The sequence below is a fragment of the Pleurodeles waltl genome, chromosome 6 (genome assembly GCF_031143425.1).
Source record: "Pleurodeles waltl isolate 20211129_DDA chromosome 6, aPleWal1.hap1.20221129, whole genome shotgun sequence".
Classification (NCBI taxonomy): Eukaryota; Metazoa; Chordata; class Amphibia; order Caudata; family Salamandridae; genus Pleurodeles; species Pleurodeles waltl.
The window spans coordinates 827,001,959-827,018,808 of NC_090445.1; the positions used below are offsets into that span (position 1 = coordinate 827,001,959).

The window sequence follows — 16,850 nt, forward strand, 5'->3', positions numbered from 1 at the left end:
ATTTTTTACATTTCTTTGGTGCTGCCTTTTCACTGTGGGCGTTTTTAGGCTGGTAGCTGCCGGTATTTTATTGCAGCATTCCATTCCTCTCACCTCCTCCCATGTCGCTGACATTTGTTTTGGCTTTATTCCAGTGCTGTCCTCGTTTACCTCTGGCTCCTAAAATAAGCTTATTTTACTAAAGAAACACCCGGTCATTTAGCTCACTGCTCATGAAAGCCACAATATGCCCTTTCTGGTAGAATGTAGTTAAACCTTGAAGCAATGATGTGAAACTTGCTTAGCCAAGCATCACATTTGGAGTCTCTCTCTCTCCAGAGCCCCTCCCGGCCAGCACTCATGACATTGCACACAGGGCATTGCTTATCTCCTTTATTGGGGCCATAAATCTTCTCAGGCTGCTCTGCTAATTTTATTAGAGCTCTGATGAAATGTGAGGCAAAAATGCTTGGAAGACTTTTCATTCTGTTAACATACAAACACTGTCCTTGGCCCGAAGGTTAAAATTCCCTTTCTGTTTACATTCATTATATTTTTCACTTTGTTTGCTTTGCCAACATTGTAGACCAACTCAGCCTGCCTTCTATATCCCTTGAAAGCCTGCTACCCTTTCTTCGTGCTAAAAATGTACACCCTCTCATCCATACAAGATTCTCTGCATGCTGCCTGTGGTGTTGACACAGCTGCTGCAGTAGGAAGCTGAAAGCTCTTCTGGAGTGAAGTAACGTTACGTCAGGGACAACACTGATCGGACTAGCACTTAGGGTGGGGGTGGCCTTTTTTCCTTTTTACACTACTGCTTTGTGGGCATGGCTGGCCGTGGGCTCGTCGTACGCGAATCGCTGTGTGTATTTGTTTCTTCCGTTCTATGTTTTCTGCCTATAATGAGCCTTTGTTGATGATTCTGCCTCTCTGTTCTGATGACCTTTCAAGCGATTAATCATTTCAGAAGGGCAGAAGACTACAAGTCTTACTGTACCTGAGGATTTTATCATCATCCCTTGCCAAAGGAAATGCGATATTCACCTAAATCTGGATTCTTCACAATGTGCAAACATTTGTTGTTTGTGTGCGAACACATATTTATTCGTGGCTGTGTGGACATTTCTTTATCCAAACCTCCAGACAGTGTTGCTTTTCCTTGAAAGAATAGGGCAGGGGAAATTTTCATAGAGTCCACATTTACGATTAGTATGGTTTTAAATACTGGTAGGGCTGTAACTGAATCAGCCAGAGCACACGGCCTTCCTCTATTTGTAACTTATTTAAATCGCTTTTGGTTTCCAGCCATTAGAAACATGAGTTAAAGTATCAGTATCATTTCTTGTGAGATGTTTCATGTGATTACCCTGTCATGGTTAACTATTGTTATAGTGCTTCTTTTTCTGGAAGCGATAGGCCCCTCCATTCAAAAATGTACGGTCACTGCGCCCTCAAATTGATTGCTACTGTGTTTAAATGTTATGTTTTGCAGACTGTCTTTATCGGAGACCATACTATTATGTGAACATTGATTCCAGTATGAGTAAAATATATATATTTGTTTTTGTTGTGACCCTTGACATTCAGTTTGTGGTTTATGGGCCTTAAAAAAATATTCCAGTAGGTCCACTAGCCCTTAAGTTATTTGCAGGGCCACTGGAATTATGTGGCAAAAAGGACCAAAATATACGACAGGGTTGACCAACTGATGTGGTAAAAAAAGTGTCCAGTTATGCATTTACAATGCCAATATCTCCAACTCAAGTAGATGCGAGACCTATTGCATTGCAAATGCTTGTTTTTTAAATGTAATCCACGTGTCTTGCCTCCCATACAGCTCCTTGCAGGAGCTCCTCAGTGGCCCCTCTCATAGTCAGCATCCTGAATGCAGTGCAAGGTGGCGGCCTTTGACACTACCCATGGTTCTGAAGTCTGTGGGTGCCCGTCACTATACAGGGCTCTCGGATGCTGCTCACTGCCAGGGACAAAGCACTTTGTCTATCAATTGCAGGCTGCCTCTCGATAGCAATGTAGCCAAGCTCCCAACTCCTTTGGGATTACACCAAGAGCCCCACCCGCAATCAGAGACTTGTGGAGCATTGCAGGATGATGTTGTCTGCCAGCGCTGATGTCACACCGCTGACACTAACTGCCAGCACTCCATCGCAGACCACCCATCCAGCTACAAAACTCAGTCAGTCCCCTCCTCGTCCCGCTGTCATACCTGACAGCTCTTGCGACACTAGAGTATTGTGTGTGACCACCAGAAAACTTCAAAAAGGGTGGTGGGGGCAGGGATGTCTGTGTTGCACCAGGATGTATTTATTGCACCCCCCCTTTGTACTTTGTTACCCACCCATGTCTCTTGGATCTCTGTGTCTGGCCTGCTATCTTTGTACTGCTTCAGTCTCTGCCTCCTGATGGGATACATCCTTGCTTTGGAACGGGGAGTTATCAAAAGACCTAACACTACTGATCCTGTCTTTGACCGGTGCTGCTGCTCTATGTATACGAACAACTACTTCATAGTGTTACTTGCGAAATACACCAAACGATTAATCTTTCTTTCTGTTGGTTCTTCACTCATTTGCCTGTTCACGTAGGAGGAAGTGTGGCTTTGAATTGAGTGCTCCTCAACAACAAACACAGACTCACTTAATGTGCCTGCATCCCCCCCAGTCTTTCCAAGGGCTCAAAAAGTATAACACTCCTTATACCTTTTACAGACCCGTTGTTACTCATCTTGCCATATCAGAAAGGGGTTTAGTCTGTTAGCACTTCAAAGCAAATAACCAGCGTCTTTGTGCATGGAAGTGTGAGTGTGACCATGTTGCAGAGACTATATTCCTACCCCTTATGAGTACTGGCTTCCCACTCCTATGATGTTTCACAAACATGGACATCAAGAAAGATATGCTCATGTCATCTGTGGAATGAAAGCTTATCTCTGGCTGCCTTGATTGAACTGGGGTCTCCTACTCTAGCTACTTCGTCTCTGCTATCAGAAATTCTTCTGTTCTGCCTCTCCAAAGACTCTGGGGCCGCAGTGGTATCTCTGAAACAGACTCATTTTTGTCCATTTTGTTTCCCAACTATAGTGTTGTGCAGGCCATCCGAGATTCTAAATGCTATGTTGAAATATAGGAAGTAGCAAATGCCACCTCCTAATCCTTAGATCAAATAACATGTCAGTTAGATGCTCGTAGGACTAGGCTTCTGAAGAATAGAATGACCTTGCATTACCTCCTGCCAGCTAATGGGGTGTCTGTGCAATGTGGGCTCTTAGTGTTGTACATACCTCCTGAACACCTCACTTGGTGCGCACACAACACTCACACACACATTATATTGAGGATAGTGTGAAGAAGCTACACAAGATTTAGAATGGCTTAGGTTTTAACCGAAGAGGCATCTCGTACTAGTTGTCAGGTATTTTCGGGACTTGGGGAATTAAGGTTTTTGAAATCACAGTTCCAGTCATCCTGATCATAATAACTTTGTATGTTCTAATTATGTTGATTATGTTCATCATCCAACAAGCTTGCATTAATAAAGGCACTGCCCACTTAATTTACCTGCTGAGTATACTGGAAAATGAATAAGACTGTGATAATGAAGAAATTAAAACTGAAATTCTCCGTTTCCTTGCTACTGAACTGTTGTAGGAATTTCGCCTCCTGGAAAAAAAGGGGGTCTGAAAAGTGAATTAAACCACATTTTTTCCTTCATGCTTATAGGTTTAATATGAAAATGTTAATGGTTATGTATGCCTTTACATGTAAGTGGAAATTGTATGGGCAATTCACTCACCATTTGTCTCCACAGATAGCCCCACTTACAAAGCTGTTGAGAAAGGGTGAACAGTGTGTATGGGCTACAGTTAGAGAAGGTGTTCTCCAATTTAAAACACGTTTTCACTTCAGCTCCTGTACACATCACTAAACAGAACATTGCAGTTGCCTCACTCAATCTTGTCCCAAAGACACTCCGAAATGGACAATTATATGCAGTAGCCTTCTTATGTAAGACGTTAAACTCCACCAAAGTAAACTCTGTTGCTGAAAAATAATTATTGACCATATGTAATGCACTTAAGGAGTACCGCAGTCATTGTAATACTTTGATGGGGACATCCCCGGGCCAGCAAAAACAACGGTAATGCTGTCAAATTTTTGTGGCCAGAATGGCATAATGATGTTAAACTCTTTGTTCATCAATGTGACATCTGTGCTAGGGCCAAAGTGGACCGCTCCAGAACCAAAGGATATCAGCAACCATTACCCATCATTACCCAAACTTAGCAACAGCTATTTCTAGACGATAGACTTTCCAAAATGGCAAATTTCCTCCCATGCATGCACTTGCCCTCAGCCTCGACAGTGGTACAAGAGTGCCTGACCAACCCAGTCTGTATGCATTGTCTTCAATATAAATTGTATCAGATAGGGGGAGACAGTTCATGTTGTGCTTCGGGAAAGCATGATGTTTTGCCTTTGATATTCACAGTAAGTTTTCTACCAGTTTCCATCCCCAGATGGTCAAACAGAGCAGGCCTATCAGCCCATCAAGTAGTACTTACCCTGTTATGCTGCAGACTCCAATGAGCCTTAGGTTGAGAAGCTTTGACTTGATAAGTTTGCCTATAACAATGTGAACCAATCATTTATGCAATATTCACCTTTCTATGATACAGGTTTTCATCCACAATATCTCCCCATATGATAACCTATGTTAACTGACCATGAACCCACAGTGTCAGAAAAATTTCCCCAACTAGCCGAACTGTCCCAAAAGGTCCAAACCCATGTTATAAACACCAAATGTCAGTATAAACAATTTTCAGATCACAAACGAGACCCAGATCCTCAGTATCACTTTGGGGAAAAGTTGTGGTTCTCTACCAAACATTTAAAATTCAAGCATACCTACAAATTTCAGCTCTTGTTTGTTAGGCCATTTGAAGTGGTCAACCAGATTAATCCTGTGTCCTATGAATTATTACCTTCACCCTCCATGAAAATTCACTCTGTCTTCCATTCTGCTTGCCTAATGAACTCCTTCCGCAGTTTGTTTCAGTCCTCCCTCAGTTTTCCTTCAGGCATCCCCAAATTTAAAATTTGCTCCATAAAGCACTGGTGCTGGAGGCACTGCCATCTTTGGTATTAGTTGTAGTAGAAGGGTATGGTCTCAAAAATGACTCTTGGGAACCAGTAGCACACATTTACAATCCCTAGCTTTTAAGTCAATATTATACCACCCATGTACTAAACCCTGACTGTGCACGCGCACTGGGCATAAGGGAAGAATTACTGTAATGCCAGTTTACAAGATAAGATGTCTCAGGAGCCCATCTTGCAGGCAGCTCTTCCCACTACTACAAGGCTTACAGGATGTGTGCTTGCGCACTGTCACCAGAAATAGTGGTGGTGCCTCTGCAGGGTGATTAAAAAATAAATAATGTTGGGTGGTCTCACGAGAAACAAGATTTATAAATCTTGCTGACGTCTGTACATCTTGTTTTGCAGTGCATCTCAGGAGACACTAAGCTTCCAAGTCTTGCGAGATGTTTGTAAACTGCAGAGCCCATCTTGTTCACCTGTGACTATATAAGGAGGCGGCAACATTGAAAAACCACTTGTTATTTCCAGAGTTTTTGCCCTCGTGGTTGGGGTTTCCAGATCGGAGAACAGAAGTGGTCTATAGATAGCAGCAAACATTTGTGCAGAATAAAAACAATTGGCTTTGCTTAGAAAGTTACTGTTTTAGAGTCAATTGAACTGTGATTAAAGTTTTAGGTTATATTTTTAGGTTTTATAACATGTTGGAGTATAGGATTCAGATTCAGGAGGGTTTGGAAAGAGCTTTGTATGTGATTCGCTAAAGTCTTTTGAATAAGAATTACCTGAGACAGAGTTAACACTTATAAGAGACAATTATGAGAAGAACATTTGCAATGTTGTAATCACGTTAAAGAGTGAACATTTCTAATAGAGAATGGCGAGGAGAACATTTGAGACATTGTGATAAAACCAAAAGCCAGTAGTCACTTCTTGAATTTGAATAGCCCAATCTTGCTCAAAACAGTTCATGGGACCTTTGGGAGGAGTCTGAACGGGAAGTACTGGTGGAGCAACTACTCTAAGCCTGATCAAAGGTGAAAAATAGAAAAGACTTTATTTTACAAAAACCTTTGAAATACTACCCATGTGAACTCAATAGAAGTAGAATCTATTATTTGTCTTTACAGGTAATTATCAACAAACTATGGTCAAGAACACATATTATATTAATTTCAGTTAACTACAGAGCTGTATCTAAAATTCATCCCACATCTCATTCTAGGTTTCTTTCCCTGCAGTCCCTCCCAAACCCTTTCCCTTGTCTAACCACTCTGAACTTCTCTAATACTTAAAGAAACAGTGCTGTTGGAAGTTGGGCTCCTGAAGGCACGGCTCCTGAAGAAAGCAGGGCTCTGGCAGTGGGTGAGCCCAGGAAGATACTCAAAATGAAGAAAAGCAGTTAGAAGAAGGTGGGTGGTTCCCCAGATAAATTGTTAAGTGCAGTTGAAATACTAAGTGGAAGGGATGTTCTCAGTCTCTCTTATAGAAAGCAAGCAGGTGACATTTTCCAACAAAGCCTGCATTCTAATGGAATCGTAAGGTTCCAGAAATACTGTCAGATCTTGAAATGGAAATTTTGTGGACAAAGCAAAATGTGCTAATGAATCACACTTTGGCCAAAAGGATGTAGGAAACAGGAGCACTCCAGTGGGGACGTACACAAAGAAATCGGGCATACATATATATATATATATAAGTCTGTAACCTGTTCTCTGTTGGTCTTTTGCAACTCTCTCTTCATGGAGTGCTCAGAGTGCCTGTTGGCCAACCACTGGCATCTGTGGCACGAGGGGTAAATGGGTGTACTGTGAGAGCCACAGATACAACAGATTGGACCAGCCAGAACAGCTGCACAAGTGCTAAATGTGTGAGAGCTAGGGTTGCTTACTTTACATTTTTAGGTTCTAGTGAGAGGATTCGTTCACTTTTATGCTGCAGGACATGAATGAGAAGTTTAAACAAGTAGACGGTGCAATATGTAGGTGGTGTACCTTAATTTTTGTTTTGTGCCCTATCAGCCCAGTAGAAATGCAGCTTCAAAGTTATTTTTATCTTAAGTGCTTGAGAAGCAATCACAACGCTGTAGAGTACCTTTGAGTCAATTGAGCCATGTTTTCTGCTGGGGTGTCCTTGATATCTAGAAAGATTCACATTTGAAGCTATAGCTTGAAGTCCTTGTTGCCTTGCTTCTGCTTGATTGAGTCAGTAAGAGCGAAAATCTCTCATATTCTAATCCCAAATGAGTTATCTTTGTTGCAGGAGAGGTGAAAAAAGCATGACAGGGCTAGCTCCTGCCAGGTATTTACCTGCTGTGATGTCTTGTGAGCCCAATCAAGATACTCCATGATTCCAAAGGAAAGATTTACCTGTGAAATAGTAAATATAAAATAACAGGATTAGATAGATTTGTGAAGAGTGTTATTGGTATTGTTGTGATGGGAACGTGGCTTAAGATAGTCCCAACATCTAAAGGTTCTTGCTAAAGTCCTATCTTGAATGGGAGCTCAAGAGGTTCAGGCATGCTTATGACTATTAAGGGCAAGTACGTCTGAAATGACGACAGGTGTAGCGGATTGTGGTGTGCATACAAAACCTACAACATGCTCCTGCTCGCTTTGATGTCGTTTGATGTCTTAGCGGTCAGATGCTCTTTTGCCTCTACAAGATTTTCGAGTGGTGACAGCATGAGATACTGATTGCTTACAGGGCAGGTTGTGGCATGCCTGTTTCTCAACATCCTAGAAGCAGTCTGGCAGCAGCTACTCAGCTGGGTAGCACCAGAGAAACTGCAGAGAATGGATTAGGTGCTTGAATGCTCGATTAAGACAATTGTTACAACTGTGGATGAACCACTGGGGGGTGGGGAGGTAGGGGGGACTGGGTTTGCATGATGTTGCGATGGAGGAAAAATAAACTTGATGTTGTACACAGCAGTCTCCCTACCATCCAGTATCCAGTGACACGTTATATTCTGGTATTTCCTTTCCACTGGCAGACCCGAGGGGACCTTTTTGAATATTGAGGCAATGATGAAAGAAGCAGGAAGTATGTGATCCCAGCAATAATCACAATATGGCAATCATATCGCTCTAACTAGTCTATTGATCGACCAGTCTGTGAGGCCTTTTGGTTTTGTTGAACCATGTCTGACAGATGCAGAAACAAAGATAACTATATCTCTAGCCCCACACCAAGCCTCAAAAAAGGGCAGAGGAAAATGCCAGAGGAATCTCTGGATGAATCTGAGATCACAAAAATCCAATCTCAACGAAACGTCTGCCAAAACTAAAACTGCTGTGAGAATGGTAGAAGAGTGTGTAGATGTGTGATGAGTCTGGAGAGAGAAACATTAAAAGCGTGTCCTTCAAACTCCAAACATTGGAGGGACCGAGCTGAGAAACCGGAGATATGGTTGATGAACTGACAACATTAAACAACATTTAAGAACTGTGCAGCTAAGAGTTATTAAAAAAGAAAAGTGCTGCATAATCTTAGGAGGGGCTCTCAATTATGGGTACTCAGAATGCCCCATGCAATCACTGAAAGAACACAGAGTGACGTCAAGTGTCCTGAGCAAGTTGCTGGGCCTGTTGGACCCTCAAGCGGGTCTGGAACAGCACTTAATGAAAAAAAGTGCATAGACTACCTTCTAAGGTCAAGGGGATTGGGCTGATTATCATGAAAGAATACTGAAAGCTGTGATCCAAAAGAAAACTGAGATAGTAGCGATCCGTTGACTCCCCTTGGATCCAGACTTAAGCCCAGAGGCCCATAGGAGACAAAAAGCATTAAGAGACGTTAGGAGAGAGTTGGTAGCTAAGGGCTGTATTGCCCTTCCAGTATGGTTGTGGGCAATCCACCAATGCATAAAACATGTTTTCACAAGCTAATGCTGCTAAGGCCTTCTAGCATAGCCTTGGAGATAGGGAGTCCCTATACTACCTTTCTTCCTCCTCTTTAGGTTCTCATAAAGCCACAAGGTCAAGGAACTCTGCTGCTATGGTTACTCGTGTTTTATTAACAAAAATGATTTGTAAGTTAATGTGCATCTTTGCATTATCCATTCACTTTTCATGCTGCGCCTCATTTATGGGTGTTGTCCTAATTATGCCATGTATCTTGACCTAATAAAGTTGTTGAAACACAGGATTATACAGATTGTGCTAGCGAATGGTAAGTTACAGTGTTGTTAGCCTGGGAGCAAACAGATTAAAACACAGGAAGTGCGTGCAACTGAGGAAGTACATTGTAGTGTGTGTTGAATAATTCATTCAAGTAGCCTGAGGAGACAGTGGTTGCAGATGTGACCACTGGTGTGACAATAAAATGAATGGAAAAGGTACTCTGGAAAGAAGGCATACCGAGTGTGATGGTCGTAGATAACTGGGATAAGCATGTATCTGAACAGATGAAAAGAGATGTAAGGGCATAGTATGTAAACTAACAGTGTTCTATAATCCAAAGCACAGTGGCATGGCGCAGCTTTTTGACTGATCTACATAAAGATAGCAGATTAGAACTGGAAAAAAGAGATGAGGAGGATGGTGACACAAGAGAACTCTACACTGAGATTTTCTATGAGGTTATCAGGGAGAGAAAACTGCACACCAATGTGCGCCCCAGGAGGATGGAGAAGGTCAAGACGTTAATGGTAAATGAATGGAAGGATGATGAAACTGCAGAAGAGAATTGTGGCAATATATTGAGAGGGCAATAGTAGATCTAGGAATCATTAAATATATGTTGATCCTTTGTAACTTGTGGGGATGCTTGGCAATGTTGTGAACATGTAAGATGAAAGAGTATGGAATTTGGGTAGAGTTTCAATATTGAGAATAGTTAGAAGAGAGGCTTAGTTGGCGATAAAGAGTGGAGAAAGCAGAAAAGTGATGGGTAGGGGGAGGACAGAAGTAGTAGTAGTAAAATGAACAGGAGACTATTGTATGTGAAAGACTATGCCCTATGCATGTGAATTGTTTTCCGTTCGCTATGTTATTCCAGGTGAGGTGGTTTAGTTAAAGGAAAAAGGGGCGAGGAGATTGGTGTATCTATCTGTGGTGTTTTGTTCCCCTCCGATCAGTTTTCCCACACTTGTCAGGTGTTATTAGCTCGTATCATGGGGCATGTGACCCTGCTGTGATCTATGGAATGTGAAGTTCTACGTCTTTTGATATTGTGAGATGTTTTTTCAGCCTCCCCTAGCTTAAATTGGCTGGGGCGGGAGTACTTTCAACATCTTCCTCTGGTGGTTGCTGCTGCCATTTATAGAGAATACAACAGACAAGGTGTCAAAGTCCAGATCAAGAATTAGGTGACAAAAATGATCATTTGCCCGATAACAGTCATGTTCAAGGTGTACAGACAAGGCTAAAAAAGTGGCAAATGCAGTTCTGGATAGCATTGTCAAAATTAAAGATGAAAGTGAAGCAATCATACTAATCGATCTATACACAGAACTAACAACAATTTATCAATCCAATATATTTTGCATTTAAAGAATAAAATAGGGCTCAAGTGCTTCATTTCGACAATTGTACATAAATACCAATCCAGACAGAAATCACTAACATGTTGATGTAAGACAGAGACAACCAACCCTAAAAGTAGCTACTGCATCTCATCAAACCCCTAAGATCGCTAGCACTATGCACATGAACAACATCTGGGTGGTGGATGCACATGTTTCAATATACAACTTAGCCAAAAGGAAAGCAATTATGTTGTGACTGAGCGAAAAGCCTGATATACATTACAGAACAGCAGCGTTCTTGTTAGATTCCAGAGGATCCATTATATTTCCATGGAGTTCAAACTCTGACTGTACCACACCAAACAACTATATTTCCCCTCTAGTCTTGCCTCTTTTGAAAGTAAATTGCCCTTCCTCATAATCCTTTGGTATTTGATCATATAGACTTCTCATACATATCAAACGATCTATTTTCTCCACATATTTATCAATTTTAGAAAACAAGTCATGCATCTTACACTGGCTGCCTCACCAGCACTCCACACTCAGCTCCAACTAGAAACTTTGCTGCACTTTAGTTACATTCATCTAAATGTGTCTCAATGTATGCAAATATACTTGCTTTATTCTTACACATGTTAGGTTGGAATTACCTTATATATTGAAGATGGTGTAATCTTTCTAGGGAGTCCGTGTTTGGTACACCTTGAAATCCTGAGGTGGTGTGTGGCATATTTGAAATGTGCTTTTTAAAAAAAAGTATTGGTATTTTGACAGTTTGGATCTAATATATTTACGAAGACCTTCATTTGAATGAGAAATCACAACTGATTTGCCTATTCACAAAACAACAGTATCCTTTACCGGAATACGATTTACAAATCTGCAATGTAATTGGCAAGGGGGAAAAAATATTTATACATCACAGGTCGTTAACATATTAGAGAATCATCTATTTAAAATGCCAATATTCAATAAAAACATAGTGATGGATGATTCTCAAACTGGTACTCTTGCTTTGTAAGTTTCACAAAAAGAGATAAAACCTGCAGTTACTTGTGAGCTAAGCAAACTAACGTGGAAAAATATGGCTTGCTGAGGCGGGGGAATGGAGTGGGGAACAAAGCTATTGCAATATACTGGATCTGCAGACACTTTGACATTCACTTACCAGTGACATCTCTTCCCCTCCCATGGCATGATTAGAATCCACTTAAGCCATTATTTCAGAGGGTGGCCTCAGAATCTTAATTTTACTTGCTTTGGGAAATAGATACTTCAACTCTAAGAGTACCAGTTCATTATAGACAACATACAATGGATGATCATCCCTGCATTGACCTATGAAGAGACCCCACAACAAGCTGAAAATAGGAATCAAAGTGAAAGAAGCCAGGGCCATGGGAGAATTTGTGATAAAGAAGCTGGATGCAACCCTGACAGCAGCCATAAAAAGCATTGGCATAGTCAATAGGTCTCGTCTTTGGGACCTTATAAGTATTTAGCCATGCAGCACATTAGACCTTTATGCATTTCCTCATAAAGTTGGCATTAGACTGTAATAGTCAGAACATCCCCTAGAGAGCACCACAATAAAAATAGCAATTGGAAGAAACATGGTCATGTAACCATATTGTTTGCCCCAACAGGGCATAATCATACGAAAAGGGAAGGACAGACAGCATTGCAGTGTAACCACATATCCAGCCCCTAGAGGTCATAGTGCATTACACATTTGCAGGCCTAGCAGGCCTGCTAGATTATAATTACAAACAAGGCCCTTGAAACACAAACTACCCCCAGCTGTAAAGCAAAAGCTCCAGCCATGAGAAAGTTTAAAAACACATTGAATGGTGGGAGAGGTTATGATTTTGGGTTCTCCCCAACCTAGTATGGGGTTATGGGCAAAAATGTTTTTTAAAAGTGATGCCCCGCAAAGCATTATGGGGTGAGTTTCAGAGTACAGTGAATATTGTAGTATTGGCTCTACGGTTGTGCCAAGGAGAGCCGAGTTGAGGGTTTTCATTATGTTTTTTTCTTTTTAAAAGGTACCAGTTTGTATATTTTTCAACTGCTAAACTTTGGAAGAATTTAAGAATGGGGCTGCAAATGTAACCGGTGCTCATGAAAAGCACGCCAATCTTCTGGTCGAGTTCCGCTAAATAAATAAATAAAAAAGAATCCCCCTCCAGCTTGCAGCCTTTGTCGGGTGCAGACACCACAAAGAAACTGCGAGATGCCAGAGGAAGAAACAACATACTACCACAAGTGCGAAGCTGAGAGGCAAAAGAAAAAAGTAGTGAACCAGCACTAAGGTATATGGCTGATCGTGCAATAGTCCATGTAATAGGGTCAGTCTCCAAGATAGTAACAAAACATCCTCAAAGCGGGACAAACCTAAAGCATTTACTTAACAAACCAAAGGAATTTTGAAAGGCAGGCTAAGTTAAAAATGAAAGTGATGGGCGTGGTGAAAGCCCACAGAAACAAATTACAGCATGTCACAAGACAGTGCACGCACGCTGCCTAGGCTCAACCTAAAAACAGACAAAATGACTGCAGACGCACTCAACAACTACACTATCCAACTGGTAACAGCTTAAAATCAGGAAACCCATCTTTAAGGGCAAAAACATTGCACATTTTAATCTGAAAAATAACAACAGCTGCAGACCATACTAAATGTTCAGCATGACATCTCAAATGCACTGGAAGGATTTGTACAGGTGTTGTCTCATCCCAACCCCTGCTGGGAAAAAGAGCACAGTCATATGCCACAACGTCCACCAAAGAGTGGAAAGAAACAAGTCCCAGAAGACAGAATGACACTAGTTTCCCATGGTGGATGAGACGGTGGAGGAGGCGGTCCAAAGCCATCTCACACGTTGGACTGGCCAGCCAACAGAATAACAGATCAGTTATGCAGTTTGCTGTTGGACTGCATAGCCATGCTTTCTACTTGACAGAGGTCAAGAAATATCCACTAGTAGCACTGGCAAGCACAGGGTAAATACCAGGAATTTGAATGTCTGGATGCACTGATATTTATGAAGTGAAAAACTGGCTGGGAGGAAACAGAGCACTGTACATTAATTGGAGAAGGAGGGCTTAGAAGACGATACAACAAGATGCGAGTTAACATACCTGAATTACGCATTTCACAATTGCGTTGCAATATACATAGACTTAGAAGACCTTACAAGATTATGTATTTCAAGAGGGGATATTACACATTCAAATTACACATTTTACATTTTGCATATTTACAGCTGCATTGCATAACAATACACATATTTAAAAAAAATTGGATTAGGGGTTTAGGAGATTAAGTGATGCGTTTAAGAACACACAATGTCAGTTGAGTTCCAAAAGCTGAGTTTAGAAGCCAGGTCTCTAGGCTCTAAAGTGAGGTGCTCACTATGTCTCTCAGGAAGACCACTACAGCCGAAGCAATGAACTTAATAATAGAGGAAATCATGGGCATACATGGGCTGCCATTCAAATCTACAAATGACCAACTATTCAGTGGTGATGCATACATTTTTTACACCACAGGAAGCCGCCAGATACCTACTCCAAGCAGAACTTGACAGTGCTAATTTTATTTTCATACGTTACAGAAGTCCATATGCACAGGGTCTTCCTCCAGGTTGGTGCTTTGTTCTGTCAGGAAACCAACTTTCCATTTCATAAGTCAATGCTAGCATTAGCTTGGGCGAGGTGAGCCTAACTGTAGGTCAAGTTAGATAACACCCTATGTTCATGATTAAATGTAGTGAACCTTCGAGCCAAAGCTCCAACTGACTGCCTCTTAACTTTGAACATGGACCACCAGCATAATTTGTGGTCGAATTTAAGGTCTAAGTACTTATAAGTACAATTCCCAATTTTTTTGAGCCCAGTGTCCTCTCAAAATAGGGAAACTTAGTTTTTCTATGTCAATTTTTTGAACTACTGTTCTTTGAGTCTCCCAAAACATTTGCATCTTGTAACAGACCCATTGGTGTCTTATCCATAAGCACCTTTTCTTTCATATAAAAGATTGACATTATATGCTTACCCCAAAACGTTAACAAACCTCCTCATTAGCTAACATACTCATTTACATTTTGAAAAGGATCAGGGAGCACTCAGAAGTTTCACATCAGAAAGTCAACCCATGGACGCTAAAACAGATCGGGCCTGCAACAAACTTCTGTTTGACCCAAGCATCCCTGCTCACTTCACTCATGACATGTTCTACCACTTTGGTGTGCCCGAAATAGTCATTTGCTCTCAAAAGGTAACCCCTATGTATGGTGTTGAACACTGTAGAAACATTTACAAACGCACAATACAGTGGTCTTTGTATCCCACGTGCTACACGCTGCTGCCCCAGCAGTTCTAATGCTGCTGCACTGTTGTTGAAATCCCAGAAGAAAATCTGTCTGCAGCTTAGTAATAAATACCACCGCACGTTCCTGCATGTTTGTACATCAGAACTTTAGAGAAGATTTTCATGCTGAGGCAGGCCTTACATCGTAATTGTTAATTTGAAGACAAACTTAAATTATCATATTTACTGGCACAAGCACTGCTTTCTTCCAAATCCAGCGTACATTACTATTTTGATTTACTGCCCTTAACAAACTTACTAATACAATATCCCTCTTGGAGCATCTGAAGACAAATCATTGGGGGCAAGTCCTTTGGAATTCATCATTGATTGGAGGGGGGTGGACTAGATTGGAGTGGGGTGGATTGGACTGGAGTGGGGTGGACTGGACTGGAGTGGGGTGGACTGGGGAGAAATGGGATGGACTGGATTGGAGTGAGGTATTAGTGGAGTGGAGTAGATTGGACTGGGGTGGATTGGACTGGGGTGGATTGGTGTGGGGTGGACTGATTGTGGTGGATTTGAGTGGGGTGAATTGGGATTGAGTGAGGTGGATTGGATTGGGGTGAGGGGGTTTGGATTGCAGTGAGGTAGACTGAAATGGAGTGGGCAGGTTGTTTTGAATTTAAGTGGTGCAGATTGCAGTGGGACAGATTGTTTTGAACTGGAGTTGGCAGATTAGAGTGAGGCAGATTGTTTTGGACTGAAGTGGGGCAGACTGGAGCGGAGTGGAGTGGGACGGATTGCTTTGGATTGTAGTGGCGCAATTGTTTTGGATTGGAGTAGGGCAGACTGGAGTGGACAGATTGGGGGATTGAAGTGGATTGGATTGGGTTGGTATGGGGTGGTTTAGATGGGAGTGGGGTGGACTGGATGGAAGTGGGGTGGATCAGGATGGAGCGGTGTGAATTGGATTGGGGTGAGGTGGATTGGATTGGAGTGGGTATAGTGTTTTGGACTGGAGTGGGGCATATTGAAGTGGTGCAGACTGGAGTGGGACAGATTGTTTTGGACTGGAGAGGGGCATACTGGAGTGGGGTGGATTGGAGTGGGGCATGTTTGAGTGGGGTAAATTCAAGTGTGACAGATTGTTTTGGATTGGAGTGGGCCAGATTATTTTGGATTAAAGTGGGGCAGATTTGAGTGAGGTGGACTGGAGTGGGGCACATTGTTCTTGGTTGCAGTAAGGCAGTTTGAAGTGGGGCAGATAGTTTTGGATCAGATTGGGGTGGGGTGGGGTGGAGTAGGGTGGATCGGCTTGAGGTGGGATGAGGTGGACTGGAGTGAGGTGGATTGGATTAAGTTGAGGTGGGGTGGACTGGGTTGAGTGTGGTGGATTGGGGTGGATTGGATGGGCTGAGGTGGACTGGGGTGGGCTGGGTTGGATCTGGTGGAGTGGGGTGGATTGGATTAGTGTGGGATGGACTGGATTGGTGTGGGGTGGATTGACTGGAGAGGGGTGCACTGGATTGAAGCGGGGTTGATTAAGGTGGTTTGGAGTCGGTGGATTGTAATGGAGTAGGGTGGGTTGATGTGGACTGGAGTGGGGTGGATTAAAGTGGATTGTACTGGAGTGGGATGGACTGGGTTGGTGTGGGTGGATTGGATTGGAGTGAGGTGGATGGGGTAGTGGTGGGTGTGATTGGAGTGTGGTGGTTTGGATTGGATTTGAGTGGGGGGGTTGGATTGGAGTAGTGTGGGTTGGATTGGAGTGGAGTGGAGTGGGGTGGATTAGAATGAGTTGGACTGAGTGGGGTGGATTGGACTGGAGTGGATTGGTTTGGAGTGAGGTATTGGATTGAAGTGGGGTAGATTGGACTGGACTGGATTGTGGTGGTGTGAACTGGGATTGCGCGAGGTGGATTGAATTGAGGTAAAGTGGATTGGACTGGAGTGGGGCAGA

The 16,850-nt window shown here is 42.4% G+C and overlaps 1 protein-coding gene across 2 annotated transcripts in view; it reads right to left on the reverse strand.

The window, feature by feature from the left end:
* Positions 1-16,850, reverse strand: part of BORCS7 (BLOC-1 related complex subunit 7) — a 96,168-nt gene that overhangs the window by 46,918 nt on the left and 32,400 nt on the right. The window contains exon 2 of one of the 2 annotated variants that reach the window (XM_069239494.1): positions 7,409-7,468. The exons of the other annotated variant lie outside the window; for it this stretch is intronic. Within the exon in view, the coding sequence (XP_069095595.1) occupies positions 7,409-7,468 (60 nt within the window). The remainder of the gene's footprint in view (positions 1-7,408; positions 7,469-16,850) is intronic. 2 annotated transcript variants of the gene reach the window in all.